The sequence below is a fragment of the Mesoplodon mirus genome (genome assembly GCF_964341445.2).
Source record: "Mesoplodon mirus genome assembly, chromosome: 3".
NCBI lineage: Eukaryota > Metazoa > Chordata > Mammalia > Artiodactyla > Ziphiidae > Mesoplodon > Mesoplodon mirus.
In genome coordinates this window covers 68,207,693-68,226,139 of record NC_138978.1, presented here as the reverse complement: position 1 = coordinate 68,226,139, position 18,447 = coordinate 68,207,693, and the positions used below count along the sequence as shown (strand labels likewise).

The 18,447-nt window shown below is 37.4% G+C and overlaps 2 protein-coding genes across 2 annotated transcripts in view; one reads left to right on the top strand and one right to left on the bottom strand.

The window, feature by feature from the left end:
* The window catches only part of TNNI3K (TNNI3 interacting kinase), a gene marked incomplete at its 3' end in the record, with an annotated part of 277,657 nt that overhangs the window by 64,284 nt on the left and 194,926 nt on the right, over positions 1-18,447 (bottom strand). The gene's annotated exons all lie outside the window — the stretch shown is intronic.
* On the top strand, positions 3,161-16,712 carry LRRC53 (leucine rich repeat containing 53; the record flags this gene model as incomplete). Its single annotated transcript, XM_082615077.1, is given in 5 exon segments — positions 3,161-3,248; positions 5,573-6,150; positions 6,152-6,365; positions 11,017-11,514; positions 14,386-16,712. Coding segments are annotated over 5 exon segments (3,705 nt in total).

The window sequence follows — 18,447 nt, the reverse complement described above, 5'->3', positions numbered from 1 at the left end:
AGTAATATCTCATCATATTCATAAGTTTTGTCCAAACTCAAACGTAGGTGGTATTCCTGGAAAAAAGTGGAAGGAATCTTGGGAGCCATCCTAGAATCCTGCTTATCACACGTAAGCACTAGAAAATGAGGGGAAATCCTAGAAGAAAGGGGTCTGGGAGAGGGAGCCCCAGAATATGCGTATAAACTCTGCCTAATTCTCTGGCTGACCTCTGAACCACATATGCATAGGGCAGACTCTAAGCAGCCCAGGTAGGCTAAAAGATGTGAACTGAGATTAGATCTTTTGCTCAATGCAGGACATTGTTCTTACTATTTTTTCATTCTGAACTATCTAATTCTTATTCCTGCCTGTGGAAACTCTCTGCCCTCTTCAAGCCAAACTCACAAGACACATCATTTTTAAAGTGTCCAAGGATTTCTCAAAATAATTTTTCACTATTATTTAGATTTATTTAATTATTTCTTGTGTTACAACTAGCTATTTACATGTCTATATCACTAGCTGGAACATGATTTGAGGGTATGCAAAGGTCTGTTTACTCCTGTATACCTAGCATGTTCCACTGCACAGGATAGCTTAGCTGAGCTCAAATTTGTTACATTAAATTGCATCATGATAATAAAAAATTATACAGAATCTGACTACCTCTCATCCTTGTCTAAACCACCATCATCTTTTGCTTGTATTATTATAGTTTCCTTCTAACTAATTTTACTGCTACTATTCTTTGCCTATTAAAAGTATGTTCCCAACACGGTAGCCTATCCACAGCTACCATCATACTCAATAGTGAAATACAGAAAGATTTTCCTTTAAGAGTAGGAATAAGACAAGGATGCCCACTCTCATTCAATATAGTATTAAAAGTCCTAGTCATAGCAATTAAGCAAGAAAAAAGAAATAAAAGGCATCCAACTTGGAAAGTAAGAAATAAAACTCACTGTATGTGGATGAGTTGATATAGAAAAACCTAAAGACTCCACCAAAATATTATTAGAACTAATAAACAAATTCAGTAAAGTTGCAGGGATACAAAATCAATATACAAAGATCTTGTTGTATTTCTGTACACTATTAATAAACTATCAGAAAGAGAAATGCAGAAAACAATCCCATTTACAATTGCATCAAAAAGAATGAAATACCTAGGAGTAAATTTACCAAGGAGGTGAAAGACTTGTACACTGAAAACTACAAAATATTGAGGAAAGAAATGGAAGAAGACACAAATAAATGGAAAGGTGTTCCATGCTCATGGATTGGAAAAATTAATAATGTTGAAACTACCCAAGGCAATCTACAGATTCAATGTAATCTCCATCAAAATTCCAATGGCATTTTTCACAGAAATAGAACAAACAATCCTAAAAATGTTATGGAAACACAAAAGACTCCAAAAGCTGAAGCAATATTGAGAAAGAACACAGCTGAAGGCACCATGTTCCCTGATTTCAAACTGTATTACAAAGCTATAGTAATGAACACAGTAGCCAAAATAATTATTTTAAAATGTGCTACAGATGAAGTAATGCCACTCACAAAAGTCTCCAATTACTCTCATCTTATATGGAGAAAAAACCAAAGCTCTTGCATTCATCTCCAAGGCACGCACATCCTGCCCCTGCTATTTCCTGGCTTCCTCTTCCTCTTGTGTAGCAGGCCACGCTGACCTCCTCAGGCTGAGAGCACACATGCCTTCAGGGACTTTGCATTTACCATTCTTCCCACCTGGACTGACCAGCACCTTCATCTTTCCCAGGTCTTTGTTCAAATGTTACTTTCTCAGTTTTTTCTTGTCACCATATTTGCCCTACTTATTCCATAGAACTTATCACCAGATGACTTAATACATATTTTCATATTTTTTGTTTATTGTTTACATCCCTTTGTAGCATGTCTATCCAATGAGGGCAGGAATTTATCACTCGCTATTCTATCTCCAGTGCCTTCAGCAATGCCTGGCGCACAGAAGGTATTCAATAAATACTTGTTGAAAGAAGGATAGAATTAATAATTTTATGGGTTTTTTTACATTTTATTTTATTTTCAAACTATTTTTTGTATGGGTAGAAGGTTTTTATTATAATTTGCTTTAAGTTTTTTTTTTTTTAAACCGATCAGGGAATACATTATAAATGGCCTTTTTTTGAACAATAAATCCAAAACGGTGTTAATATTTCATTGGAGGGCTGAAATAATGGTAAAAATATGATACTTACTAAACACTTAGAACATTTTATCTAACTCATAATGCTCTGTAATCATTTATTATTTCTATTTTAAACATGAAAAGGAAAAAATAAGAAAAATTAAATAATTTATCTAAGATAGTATAGTCAGTAAATAGGAGAGCTGAACTCAAAGCTAGGTAGAGCTTCTGATCTTAATGCTCCTTCATTCTCCCTCTCTATCTGTGGCATCTATATCTGTGAAGAATAATTTCATTGTAAATATATGTTTCAGTGCCTGAGATTAGGTTCTGCATACTAGAAAGAACACTGAATTTGGAGTTAAAAGACTTGGTGTTAAATACCTAATAGCTATGTGACTTTGGATGGTTTATTAACCATTCTGAACTTCAGTTTTCTCAGCCTCAAATTGAGTTGCCAAATTAAAAGAATTAAATAAGGTAATGTATTTGCAAAAGCTCAACAAACTATTAAGTGTTTTACAAAGTAACTTAATTTTTTAATAATCTATATTAATGGCTGTGCCTTGGATGTGAGTTCTCTGAATTTATGGTCAAATGCTTTAACAGTTCAGTTTGTTTTGTTGTTTATTGTGGGTATACATATATATTTGTTGAAGCATAGTTGATTTAAAATATTATATTAGTTTTAGGTGTACAACATAGTGATTCAACATTTTTATAGATTTTACTCCATTTAAAGTTATGACAAATCATGGCCATATTTCTCTGTGCTGCATACTATATCCTTGTTCCTTATAATGGCTCAGCTTAAATTCTATTCAAATTAAGGATTTCAGCAATTTATCTAGCATCATGTAAGAACCCAAAGTGCCCATTAAAAAGCAGAAATCACCAAAATGCCTCATGAGCTGAATATACTGAAATCCCTGGGTAATAAATGCCAACATTATGATGTGCATTGCTCTCTACTTTCCTTTCAGGTGGATGGCTCATGTCTTTGCCATTATGCTGCGGTTGGTGGCAGCCTGCCCTGCATCATGTATGGTGTGCACCAAAGATGTAACCCTCTGTCACCAGATAACCTATATAGTAGGTAATAAAACCAGTAACTCTAAAAAGCAGTGTTCAGTGTACCTGACAAATTCATTGCTATGCCTTTCTTTGTACTGACTAATCTCTCGGCTCAGCCTGAAAGAGGTAAACTTTAAAAGAGCAAGCTTTCTTTAGTGACTAAAGACTGATAATATTATTTTATTTTCCTGTTCGTTCCTGGTGGTCTCAACCAAAACTATTTTAAGACCTTCAGAGGTAAGTGAGATATTTTGCTCTTATAAAAGAATACCACCATTTTATTGTTACACACTTTTTTTTAATAAAAGAAAAAAATAGATCACTTTAATTATATTTTTGTCCACACTTTGTGCAGATTTGAAACCTACCACAGGCTGGAAGAAATATCAATGAATCAGGAACCTGAACTGCAATTGTTCAGCATTAGTAAGATTAAGTGATGTACCAGCAAAAGAGATTATTATCAAAGTGCATCTAATTTTGAAAGTGTAGTCTTTTTTTATTGGTAGTAAATGAGCTGTAGAAATGCTAACAAGATACACTGCCTGTATTCATTACATATTGCTTGCTTAAGTCAACAATTTAATAAGACACCTTATTAACAAATTTGAGGAGAATGTGATTTACATCCTGATATCCAAGAAGAGATAAACAAGCTATAAACCGTGCCAATGGAAAAATTTCAGAAACAAATCTAAGATCAAGTGGAAGAAAATGAGTTCCTTCATTTCTAAAATCCTATGACCCCATGAGAATTAAGAGGTAGATGGCATTGTCATTCCTGACAGGAGAGAGACAGTTTCAAGGCTAGTTGGTTGTATTCTGTCTCCAATCTGTATAGAAAACACTTAACAAACACTAAAAACTCCCATCCTCTCAAATAGATCTGACTTCACTACATTTTTTTTTTGATCAGAGATAGCTGATGTTTGTAAGAAACAAATATTGCTCACCTACATTGCTGCACCTCTATATATTCCTTCTCATTTACAAAGTGTCACATTTTTGAAGTTAGATTTCATAAACACAGAGACTTAAATGGATGATTTGCAAGTGGAGCCTGTCTGGTCCTAGACAAGAAGTAATTGACAGAAACAATAGCCTGCTCCCTCAGAGTCAGAAATCTCTAGAGGACTGAGGATGCTTAGAAACAAAACTCCCTCAGCCCATATGAAAAACAATGATGAAAGGAACAAAATGCCAAACTGGTTAGAATTAATAGAATTCAAATAATCAGTAATAAGTACTAAAAAAATAACACCCCCAAACAAAAACCCCATGACTTAAGCTTTCTCGTGCTACGGAGATGGGAGCAATTCTTCCAAAAGAAGGCACTGTGGAAATCCTTTGTCTTTTACATTTTTTTAATCTCTTTGTTTCAGTGATGTAGTCTGAATTTCATAAGGGAATTGGGATTTGCTTCCCCCATGGTTGATTGTTCTAATATCACCTGTAGACCTCCCAGGGACAATGGACTCTTCCATCCTTATGACACTGTCATTTGCAGTCAAAACAATTTTAGCATGATAAAGATGTGTTACAATAACTCCTGATTATAATACATCTTTATCGAGTTAAAACACTTTGATTTCTAATGACAGAGCAGTGATAGCTCTGGGGTGATTATGGTGAAGGGATTTAACAGTTGGAAGCCCTGAGTACCACCTGTCATCACATGATGGACTTCATTGGAGGGAACAGATATTAGACAGGAGGCCAAGATGACCCAGACTATAATGAGAACCCCACTGACAGATCCTCAGGTTGTCTGGAGAGAACATAGATCCTTACCAAGTTGCCAACTTTTAGCCTGGAGCTAAAAAGCAGAAACCAACGGTCCTTCTCACTTCTCCCACCCCAATCCACACCTTTATGTTTGAGAGAAAAGACGATTGGCTTCACAGCATAAATATACATTGCTTGTGGAAAACTGGTTAGGAAGCTCAGACACAGGCTCGGCTCTTGAGTGACTCTGTCTTGGGCCAGCAGGGCTGGGGCAGGTCAGTACACAGCCTCACAGAGCGAAAGCCTGAAAAGCCACTTTCAAAAAAAAATCAATGATGATAATCTAAAACAATGAATTAAATTTATCATCTAAAGGAACAGATGGGTTTGTGTTTCTCAAATAAACATGTCATGGTAACAAAGAATATAAAAATCCATCATTCAGATAAAGAGCCACCTTCCCCTTAAACTGAGAAATCAGAGAATCATTTTCATTTTGTTTGTTGTTCTTACCCAGGTGATAGGATTGTGCTCAGAGAGTATTGATTATCTCTGCTCTCCACTGTGCTCCCCTCCCACGTGTGTGTACTCGTTTCTAGTCTGTGCTTTTCTTCTCCACAGCAGCCCCTGTGACCACGAGGGCTTTAATCATCACGGATGGATATCTCTCCTCTATAGAGAGCACAAATCTGTCCCTCTTGTTTAATCTTGCTCTGCTCTCCTTGAGCAGAAATGGCATCCAGGATGTTCGGGAAGACGCCCTGCACACCCTTTCAAAGTTGTGGACGTCGTGGCTGGAGCACAACCAAATATCCAGCTCTTCGCTTACCGATCACAGCTTCAGCAAGCTTCGCAGTCTGCAGGTGCTGGCGCTTAGCAATAAGGCTCTCCGCGCCCTGCAAGGGTCTTGGTTCCGAAACACCCGGGGCCTGACCCGGCTACAGCTGGATGGGAATCAGGTCACTAAACTGACAGACAGTGCTTTCGGAGGCACAGATCTCCACAGTCTCAGGCATCTGGATTTATCTAACAGTTGTATTTCCTACATTGGGAAAGATACCTTCCGGCCCCTGCCTCGACTACAGGAAGTAGTCCTGCAGGGTGTTTTTACTCCACTGAAGCAGTTAATCCTTCTGAGCTTAGATAAGAACCAGTGGAGCTGCACTTGTGATCTCTACCCCCTTGCCTGGTTCTTAAGAAAACTACGTAAAGTCTTCTGCTCGCACGCACAGGAATGCCAACGACCTAAATTGTCAGCCATCTACCATGGCTGTGGCCACTGCAAAGAGTGTGCTAAGGCTGTCTGAGAATAACTGCGATTCCAAGGCTGCCAACCTCACTCTGGTTCTAAAGGACAGAAGTCCCCTCTTCCCAGGGCAGGATGTGGCCCTGCTGACTGTCCTTGGCTTTGCAGGTATGACAGGGAGAATTGTGCCCAGCTTTTCTCCATATTCTTGAAGTACACTAAAAGATGCCTTTCTTAGGCAACTGGGGAACCTTTCCAGGGCTTGTGGAAGGGAGAGGTTGTCAGTAGTGTGGGAGGATGTTAGTTGATTTGGCATAGGTTGAAAAAATTACCTGTTGCAAAGAAGCTGTCTAACATAGAGGAAAGGGCCTTGAACCAGGATTCAAGAGCTCTAGTCCTGGTATAACTAGCACTGTGATCTTGAGTACATTAACCTGCTATTCAGACTTCAGTTTTCTTGTCTGTAATGAGGGAATAGTCTATATTTCAGTACTGGTACATTCATTAAGATGCTGGGAGATAGGGGTTTAAAAAGTGATGAGACATAGTCTATTTCCTCAAGGCACTCCCATCGGTGTGCTTCTCTGTGGTGGAGTGTGAATCAGTGGGCTTTACCAAGTGCAGGGGGAGAGGCTATTATGACAACCAGGTGCATCCTGCTCTATAGTGCTTGTATAAGTACTATAGAGCTTATACAAACTCTATAAGCTTATACAAGAGCATATATACAGCTTATACAAGCATGATCTCCGCAGTTAGATTATCCAGGTTTGAAACTTGGCTCTGCTCTTACTTGCTGTGTGACTTGGGCAAGTGATTTGCTGCTATGTGCCTTGGTTTTCTTCTATTTGGGGGTTTTGAATTCTTTTAAGATTTCTGTTTGTCTAACTTGTTCATAAATTTGGTGCATTACCCCACCCCCCAACTGACTAAGGAGAGGATACTATTCGATCCTTTAAATTTTCTATGGTAGTTAAAAAAAAATTTAAACTATTCATCAGCTATCGTTACATCTCACTGGATGAATGATCTAATGTAATGCTTTGTGGCATTAGTCAAAGACGAAATATGCATGAGATTTGTCAATATATCTAGATGTTTGTATGCTTTCAGTGCATGGTGAAATCCTTTTCACCTGCGGGTAGCCATGGTGATGAGAAGTGTGTGTGTGGGGGGGATGTGTGTGTTTGTGGGGGGTTCCCCAACACTGGAGGACCAGAGGCTTGCAAATGGCACTCAGGACTGAACTGATATACTTTGAATATGTGCCATAAATAATTATTCCATAGCAGGTTTCCAGTGAATCACTTGAACATCAGATTTTTAGCTCCTTTTAATCAGGATAGATGGAGACCAGTGTCAGGTCTAGACAGTGAAACTACCACCAGCAGTAATCAAATTCACTTGGAAGTGAATTCGAATTCTCTCAGGAAGATAAATTGTTTTAGAAAATGTGTAACCATGTCAGTAATTTTATGTGCTAAGAAATAATTTACCACAAAAGACAAAAGCACTAGAGCAACAGAGAGTTTTTCCTTAAATGTGTTTCTTAGAATACTTAGTATCTTATAGGTATCTTTTATGTCTATTTTTAGAGAAGATTTTGCCAAGTTAGCAACTCTTCATTAGTGTAGAGATAGATAAAAATTCTGGAAGGTTCCAAAGGCTTTGTCAAAATGATAGGAAGCTTAACATGTTGATAAATTATGAATATTATTACATTCATGTTAAGTTATTGTGTGTGAAATTACCATAAAAATGTACCTTTCATTGATTAATTGTTAAAGATGCTGTTTTTAAGCGAGATTCCTCTTTAAAACAGCTCTGACTTTTGATACCAATTTACTCCTTCAAAGGTGCTACTCCTGAAGTGAAAGTGTGGTCAATAATCTATTCCTCTAGATTGTGGGGAAAAGACTTAGAAGTAAAATTTGGCCTCTGATTCTAGTTTCTTCTTTGGCTATAGATAAATCATCACAATTCCAAGGAATATGTAAAATCATATTCAGTGAATTTAAAACTGATAAGTGGCTAATTGGTACCTAACGTCTTGACACTTCCTATTCTGTGAACTGGAGGATAAAAAGAGAAAGCTTTCATGAAGCTCTAACATTTCCAATTCTTCAATGAAATTTTTATCATTAATTTTGCATTTTTGTTGTCTTTCTAACTCAGAAATATTCTTAGAATACTTTTTAAAAATTGCAACAATGCCCACGGCAATGAAAATTCAGCCATCTTCTTGATAGTAGGTTCAGCCTACCTATGAGCTTCATCTGCTATTTTTGCTCTCTGCAGTAATAGAAAGTGACCATACCTGAGTGGTAATGTGACAGGCATAGCTCTAGCATCAATAGCGGGAGAGTGAGTGGCTCCTCGCGGTTTGGACACAATTAACTGAGAAACTTTATCCCATAATCAGATTACACCTACTCTCATTTCAGTGGCTGATTCATGTGTTTAAGAAAATTTAGGTATTTCTTTCCTTTATTATTTGGTTTAGTAACTGCATCAGCCATACAAAGTATTCTCTTAATGATTTGGTTTGGATTTTTTTTCCTAACAGCTGAGGCTTTTAGGATCTAATAGGACAATACCAAGCCTTAAAAGCAGCAGCAGCAATTACAACCATAATAACATATAACAATGACGATTCACTGAATCTTACTATATCAAAATACTGTATTAAATATGTCACATATATTATCTCATTTGATCTCTGAGTGGTATTAATTATTCCTGTTTGACAGAGGAGGAAAAATAAGGCTCAGAGAGGTTAGAAAATGTTCCCAAGAAAAGTATCAGAACATAAGGCTCAGAGAGGTTAGAAAATGTTCCCAAGAAAAGTATCAGAACAGAGCTTTGAATCCTGAGTTTTCTTACTCCATGTAAGAGATATAGAGATGTTTCTAAAATTTTATTATTTTCATGTTTTTAACATTTAAAAACCAAAACCTTTTGAAAAACCCAGACTCTATGATTTGGCAATTAAAATGTTCTGATCTCACTTTTGCCACTACTTTTAAAAAACATGGTGTTTTTAATAGAGATTTCATAATTTCAATATGTTGTAGCACTTTCCAAGAGTGTATTGTTGTCAAAGAAATAAAAATGGTAAAAATGGGCTTAAAATGTTACGATCTGGTAAGCTACAAAAAGGTTGGCAGATTTTGCCAGAAACTACTATTCTATTTGGTTAATCTTCATCTTTAACAGAAAAAAGTGAAACAACTACGCCTGACCCCTTCTCTTTTCTTTCAAGTTTAAAAAATATCATCACATTTTCATTAAAGTTGTCTGCATTGGAGAGAACCAGGCATAGTGCAATCAAGGAGTCTAGAATGCTGGTATCATCTTATTCACTGTCCTCATCTCCAGAGTCAGGAAACTGAGTTTTCCAGGGCAACTGACTTGCCCAGGTTCACAGAGCAAGTTATAGGTAAAGCTGGACTCAGAACGCAGAACTCCAAACTCAGTCTATACTGACACCATGTCCTCCTGATCATCATTTTGGAGATTTGTAAGATGAGACCACTCAGTGCTTTTCATTATTAGGATTCATAAACGGAATTCCTTCTGTTTATTTAAGAATATTCAATAAACAACTCTGGTATGCCTCCTCTGTGCCAGTGTTGAGAGCACTGGAGATACAATATCAAATAAGACTGAAAAGATCCATTTCCTCATACTGCTTAATTCTAGCCAGGGAGGACAGACAGTGAACAAGCAAATGAATAAGTGAACACAATAATTTTATACTGTTATAAGTGCCAAGAAAAAAGGAAATCACTGTGTCAGAGAGAGAGTTGGGTGTAACTCAGAGACTTTGGTATGAGCTTTGGTTGAGGATGCCGTTTGTCAAGATGAGAAACTGAGGTAGAAACAGGTTAGACTCTGCACTTGAGTTTGAGAAACACTGCCATTTACAATGTTATTTAGAGGATAAGCTAGCCTATAGAGAGCATGAAATGACAGTACCAGGAATTCTGAGATTAGATGTCAATAATTTTATTGTGGTAGTTCAAAGAAGGGAGTGATCTTCACAAGATGGGAAAAAAATAGCAAGAGATTTAGATTTTAAAGGATAAATGAAATTCAAATAAGCAGAGATAGGAGAAAGTATTAGAAGCATCACAGAGAATACACAAAGGCTTAGAAGTACATTTTAAGACTAATGAATTGAAGAGTTTGAAACATAGTGTTTGAATGTGGGAAATGATAAAAAATGAGGCTAGGAAAGAAGTTTATGGCAAGATTATACTGAGTCTTGAATGCCAAGGAGTTTGACCTTTATGCTAATAGAAGCCAATGATGTATTCTGAGGTAGGGGATGAATCTTTAGAGGTGATTAAAATTTGGCAATAGCTTGTAGAATATTTTTTTCTTTGGGGTGAGGAGGTTACTATACATGAGAATTTCAGGGTATATGCTAAATGTGGTCTATTTTTATTGATTATGGGATTAAGAAATAGGAAGTTTCATTTCCCATAGGCAGAAAAAGAATTTTAATGCAGGAATTATTTTATCTTGAATGAATTTCAGTCCATGAAAAAAAACCCTTTTTCTGTCAAACACATTCCAGATGGTATTGTTTCTTATAATTTTTAATCGATACAAAGAAAGATCCAACTTGGAAAACAGAACAATGTCGATTAAATATCCTCTGTCTGGACTAATATTTTTCCACATAGTGAGAGATTTCCCACCCATTTTGACACCCTTTAAGCCATTAACCTTGATATTTGTGGATTTCACATTTGATGATTTATATGTTTCTTCCTATGATGTTATCTTTTAATAGTCTCTCTATTTGTCACAGGAGCTGTTGGTCTCACTTGCCTGGGTTTAGTTGTATTTAACTGGAAACTCCAACAAGGCAAAGCAAATGAACACACAGAAAACCTTCCTTGCAGAACCTTCGATGAATCCCTGCGTGACCATGAGGCAAGAAATTACCACGCTAAGGGATACTGTAACTGCCACTTAACTCAGGAAAACGAGATAAAGGTCATGTCCATTGTGGGGTCCAGAAAGGAAATGCCACTCTTACAGGAAAACAGCCATCAAGCAGTACTGGCCTCTGAGTCCACAGCCCTCAACCTGAAAGGGAAGGGCCATGGGGCAGACAGCACTTTCTTCTGCTTTGGTGGCAGACTGCTGCAGTCAGGATGTTCAGAGCCTCCTGGGAATATGGCAGCTTTTAATGAAGCCAGCTTATGTACAAGATATTGTCCAAAGAGAGTTGAAAACCTGAGGAATCGTGAGCCTGGGGAAGTCCAACCTCAAGCTCTGCCACAGCATGTAACAAGAATAACAGGTGAGTTGCCTTGTTTCAGAAAATCCCACTCTGTTTAAATCCCTGTGAAAAGGTAGCCTCCTTTGAGTTCCTCCAAAGAGAAATGCCATAAAAATCATCATGGCACCAGCCTAATCCTCTCCTAAAGATACTGGACATGTATCTGTGTGTATGGAGTGAGGTGTAGATGAACACTTCCCAACCTCAGGAGCTGAGAGTACACCTTGTGCCCATCGGCAAGTGAATTTTGTGACCCAACACCTAACAATGTTTTTTTTTGGTTTGTTTGTTTTTAAGAAGCCTTTTAAATAGCAATAGTGCTGTTAAGATTTAGAGGAGGCTGAGTATCAGCTTCTATTCCAACACGCTTCGAGTCTAATGCCAGTTCTACAGTAAGCAACCTTCCCAGAGCATGACATGTTAGAAGAATGGGCCTTCTAATGCTAGTGATTCATTTCAGGAATGATGTCAAGACACATACTTTGCTTGCTGAGCTGTCAGGGATGATAACTTCCTAGTTCAGGGAAAGTCAGGACTTAATTCATTGTCCCATGTTGGGAGCCGAGTGAATCTGGCTGTGACATCTACCCACTGTACATGACGATGTCAATATTTAGGTGGAGGCAATGAATTAAATGTCTTCCTTTTTCTCCCTGAATAGTAAGGCAATGCTTTCAGGCTCAACAGTGAAACCTTTGACAGCTGCTCTGTAAAGAGCTTCCTGTCGTTTATTTGAATTGGTTTACAACAGGCAGAGCTTTCTCTCAGAATATGAATGACAGAGGTGCTGCACCAAGAAATTCTTACCAGGGGGATCTGGCCCTAAGGATGGATTTGGGGACAATTGGAAAAGAATGAAACCGTATGTTATTCCATATGTGATATAAAGCAGGATGTGAATTTATGCCATTGCATCCCCCAGACTTCAGATCTTACCAGTTTTGGAGGCCTGCTGATTTGACTGAAAAGAGGAATGGCTAAGGAAGAAAACATCTGCCATAGAAACCCGATCGGATTGGTTTTATTTTATAAAGCAATAAGCACTTAGCCTTTCAATAGAATCATACCTTAGGCAGATGTTTCATTTGAGCTTGGTCCAGAGCCTTCACTTCTCTGTGGGAAACTCCTATACTAAAGGGAAAGTGGTCTCTTAACCATTTAAAACCCAGTCTCTTGTTTCACACAAATGCTGGTTTGTCAAATCAATACAATTACTTTTAAGAAAGACTTGAAATTTTGCTACACGCCAGGCATTGTACTGAAGCTGGAAAGGACGGTTATTGGAGAGAAAACGTTCAAGACCACACCTGCTCCAGAATAGAAGTCTGTAAGAGGCAATATCACTCTAATTAGGGCTTCTAACTCAGAAACATAGAATTACAGTATGTCAGGGGTAGAGGAGATTTTAGAGGTGATCTAGTCCAATAGCTTTTAATATTTATCTTTGAGCCACAGAACTCTCTTAGAATATGTTAAAGGCTAGCAGTTCTTTCCCCAGAAGAATTTTATACCCACATAAAGTTCCCACTAGTCTAATCTTCTGATATCCAGCGAGTAAATGGCTTCTTCAAGGTTACTCAGAGAGTTGAAGTTAGATCTTAGATTAGAACTGGATGCAAGTTGGGGATTATTTCACCTCTTTCTTTCTACCACTGAAAGGAATACTTCTTTCTTCCTTTGGATAAACCAATTTCACAAAACAAGAAAAAGTACACTGGTAAGATGTAATTTTTTTTTTTTTTTTTTTTTTTTTTTTTTTTTTTTTTTGCTGTACGCGGGCCTCTCACTGCTGTGGCCTCTCCCGTTGCGGAGCACAGGCTCCGGACACACAGGCTCCGCGGCCATGGCTCGCGGGCCCAGCCGCTCCGCGGCATGTGGGATCTTCCGGGATCGGGGCACGAACCCGTGTCCCCTGCATCGGCAGGCGGACTCTCAACCACTGCGCCACCAGGGAAGCCCCCAAGATGTAATTTTTAACTTAATATGCATTGTGGAAGAGGATACGGTTTAGTATCAGACAGACCTGGGTCAAATTCTGCCATATCATTTAGCTGACATGTGAGTGGGAGAAAACATGCAACCTCTCTAAACTTGTTTCTTCCTCTGGAAATGTGCTAGGAAAATAGAACTTGTCCAAGGGATCAGGTCTCTTAAATGAAATAATGAATGTACAATATTTAACACAATGCCTACCTCTTATGCTCAATTAATGGTGAAATATTACTAATATTTTTGTCATTAATATTATTTAACATGTATCATTAATAAATATTGTATTAACATGCGCCATTTAAAAGTCTCAGACAGATTCTTTCATCACAGACCAGGCCATAGTCCAAAACACATATTCATTTAACAAATATTTAATGAATAGTAAGTGATGCCAAGTAAAGCAGATACAGACTCTGCCTTATTGGGACCAGTAATATCACAAGTATTCCTCTGTTATTATTGAGATTATTATCTGCTTGAAACCTATATATTACTCAATATTTTATTTTGTTCTTCCTAATATTTAGTCCCAAGTGGTAAATGAATTGAGAAAAAAATTACTATAGCCACTTGGAAAGAATTTAGATATTATTCATATTTAAAGCTAACCTAATGGACAACTAATCTAAAGATTTACAACTATGAATATTTTTATTTCTAATTCCACAACTTTTAAATCAGCATCACAACTGATTAAAATGTGGCCATAAAGAGTGCCATTGCAAACACACCAAACTGCCAAATGTCCCTTGAGGATTTGGTTAAAAATTAGGAAATTTTCAAGAATTGCCATAATCAGAGAAGTCCTTTTTGCACCTTTCATAAGGCTTCTAAGCATCTGTTTGGTTGGGGTAGTAAAACTCTGCTCAGTGTTAAATTCCTGCATTTATTGTTCAGCAGATATCAGCAGTGACACATTTAGTAGAAGATATGCAACATCCGCTTCAGCCTTGGCAAGAGAAAGTCTTGAAAAGCATTTAACAAATGAATCATGGAAGCCTCCAATAGAAAAAAGACACAATGGCTTACAACCACACAGGCTGAGACATTTTATTACAGGCTCATCATCCAAGCCTTGTGAGCCCGAGGAACACTCTGTACAAAAAATCTTACAAAAACATAGATCAAAATATGATGATCCTTGTGGGCTGTTAACACAAAGCAGGCCTGGGTATTTGCAGCCAAACAGTTGTCTCATCTGTAAATATGTGCCCTGTGATCAATTTCAAGATTATGTGAAAGAAAGGAAGCCAAATCGTCGAGAACTTTCAAAGCCCAAGAAAGAGCAAACCCAAATTAACAGAGCAATAGAAAAATTCCTCATGAGTGAGGACAACAAGGAGTTATCAACAAAAATCAAGAAAACATATTCCCCTAAGAGGGTTAGCTTCCATCATCCAGATTTAGTAGAAAAACATAGTTTGGTGATGTCATCCAAAACATCAAGCCATTGGAAAGAGCAGAAAAATCAAAGTAACCACCTGACCAACTTGGATCTCAAAAAATGTAGCAATCCTCAGGAGAGAAACAAAGGAGGAAAATGGCTTACTGATCCACAAATTCTGCAAAAGAAGAGAACCAATCAATCTGACTTCAAAGGGAAAATTAAAGGACAAAAGTTAAGGATAAAATTAAATTTAAACCCTTTTAGAAAAGTTAGAGTCCATCCAGAAAAATCCTTTCCAGAATTCCCAAAGAAACGCAGACAAGTGTTGTCACCTTCTAATAAATTCTCCAAAGTTTCTGAGAAGGAAGCCAAAATAAACCTTGTGTCCTCTGCAGATTTTCACCAACAGTCAGAGAGTAACAACTATGTTAGATTCACTGCAAAATGGCTGCCTTTCAAACATGCCCCAGAGCAGACCCCATATTACAGAAAAAACATTAAAAACTCTCCTCTCTTCAGTGCTGACAACTTGCCAGTGTCCAACCAGAGCTCTATGGAAGGCAACTGTCACCCTACTGGTCATATTCTTGATGGAAACCCATCAACATTGTGTCAGCCAACACCCACTGTGACTGAACACAGGCAGTCACACTCCCCCATCTCAACTGAGCAAATGGGAGGTGCAGCTCACCTTGCACTGGGCATTCCTTGTTATTTACCAGCGACTTTGGAAAACATAAGAAGGGATATTTTACCATCCCACCATTCTAGGGGGACTACTGACCAAGGGGCGACAGAGCCCACTGAAAACATGGAGCAGGACAAATCAAAGACCAGTGAGCTAAACCAGTTTTCTTTGTCCCTGGGGAATCAAATCCACAGGACTGAAACCTACAAGGAACATACTTTAGATCAAAATCAAACTTTACAACATGTAGAGCAACTCTCAAGTCACGAACAACTTGGAAACGAAGAAAAAACGTTAATGACAGAACCCAAAATATCACATCCAATTGTGGAAATTTGTGTTATGGGTGAGGGAAATGATGTAGAAAAAAAACATCTTAAAACAGAAACTTATGATTCCTCTCCTATTTCCCGGACACAATCCAAGGGCAACTTTACATTTATGAAGACAAATTCTATTCCATACCAAAATAAAAGAGAGCTTCCCAAGGATATCAGTACCTCTCTTAGTACTCAAGCCATCTGGCCTCTAACCAATAGTAGTGAAAAAGGAATTGACAGCACAAATGCATTGCCCAGAGATGACGGCACTGAAGCACTGGAGATAAAAATAGTAGGGAAAGAAGAGAAAAAAATGTCCGATGAAAGCAAGGCAAATTCTAGTATGTTAATTAGGACCACACAGATGACCTTAAATGGCACCACAAAAGAAAAGCAACAAACTTGGGAAAATGGAAAAAGTGAAAAACATATATTATATGATTCAAACTCTGTTGAGGAGACTATTACAGCTAAGGATTTGAGAATGACGAGTTCCCATGAAACCAAAAATAGACTACCTTGTAGTGAAATAGATCTTAAAATTAACAGTAATATGCATGATTTGAGAGAAGTTCGAGATTTTCAAACAGATAAGGATAACAGTGCACATAAAGAAAGTGCAATGACAGGGGAGACATTACCAGAGTTAAAAGACATTAGTTTTGAGGCAGAAAATAAGGTGTCTCTAATTCTTAGAAGAATAAATGAAGCTGAAAACTCTGCTCCTAAACCTACATTGTGTCCACCATCTGCTGAATATGTTAATTCATCACCTTTAGAGGCAGAACAAAGTGAACAAAATAACTCAAATAATAATCCTTTTCTACTTTAGCTTTCTTCAAAAGGACACACAAACACTCCCTAGCCTTTGCATGCATTTCAAATGCAGTATTTTTGGAGGAAAAATCCTCAGTAACTCTTTGTTATCAATAAAATAAAAGTACACAGTTGAATATAATGCAAAACTCAAAGAGCCACAAGATATGTTTGACACAATTAATTGAGTTTGCTTCTCTAAGGAATGGGAAAATGGGAAAGAAGAGTTGTGCCTCATCCTGGAAAAGAAAACAAACATTTAAAAAAAAGCCTTAAGCAAATGAAAGATTAAATAAGAAAAAGTACTTGAGCAGATTTACACTTGATTATTTTATGGAAATTACTATACACATCTCAATTAGTGGTATTACAATATTGCTTTTGACATAGATGATTATATATTCATACTTGTGCCTGATCTGTTTTCCTAATTATGGTATGAAAATAAATATTGAGCTTTGTTTGTTAACTGTAGTCTAGCTGATATGCATATTGGCATATTTCAACCATTTGCGACTGTTCTATTGACAATTATGCTAGATCCTAAGTAGAAGTCTTTAAAAACTGTTATTTCTCTAAGAGAAAAATTTGAGGATTTCCAGAGGTAGTAGGCCATTTCTGTAAAGTCTGTAAAATCTTATAAATCCACTAGGTGGAGATCTCGACTTCAATCATTTTAGAATAAATGGGACTTCAAAATCAACACAATAGCTCCAGAACAAAAGGAATATTAACAAGCTTTATTGCCAATTGTTATTAACTTAAGATTTTGAAAACTAAATAACCCATTAGCATGTAAGCTTTCAAGGCTTGAGCTCTTGAGTTTGGCATGCCACTACTGTTTGGTGTGAGTATTCTTCCTTATGCACAGGAGAGAAATGTCTTTATAAATATTAGATTTAAAAGCCATAGTAGAATAAGCATTTCTTATTCAAAGCCACACTTATTTGAAAGATAGAGGTATACTCAATATTATCAGTGATATCCTAGTAAAATGTTGAAAGCATAACATCATGGTATAGAATACTATAATATTTCACATTTTCTAGTGGGAAAAAAGGTCACAAATGCAACTAACTTTCTCTTCTCCTGTCTCTATATCAAAGTCTCTATATCTTTATATCTACATGCGGCAATATTATAAAGCTTAAAAACTATTAGAACATGTAAATATTGCTTACATGCCCCCCATTTCCTGTTTGCTTTCCTATTAAGAATTGGTAGCAAATGACAACTTTCTTATTTTGAAAACTTCCTAAACTTATTATCTCTCTTCTTTCCCTGGATTCAAAATGTTCTTGCTTTTAACTGCGACTCCTCTCCCCTCCCTCCTCGAGCTCAACTCCTATGCCATCTGTCTGCCTCCCTGATCCCACTTCCTTTCGTCAAGCACCTTGGAGGTAAGAAGAGCATCTGTACCAACTTTTTCTTGCACATTAAGTTTACTGTATTCTAATTGCCAGCTCCGTCAGTTTTGTAGAGCAGGTTACTCTTTTTCTCTGTAACTATCTTTCTTTTCCCTTTTCCTATTTTCTTTTAAGCACCTTCATTTTACTGCAGAGCTGTTAGCTTTGTTTGTCACTGCCAAAACTGTCCCTCATATCTAAAGGTTTAAAAGTACTCTGTTCACTAGCTTTCATTCAGAAGGCAGTGATGAGAGTTCTCCTGGACTCTTTCCTCTCATCCACTTCCTAAATCCGGTCTTTTCCCTCCTTCTGTTATGTTTCATTTGAAGTAGTTCTTAGACTTAC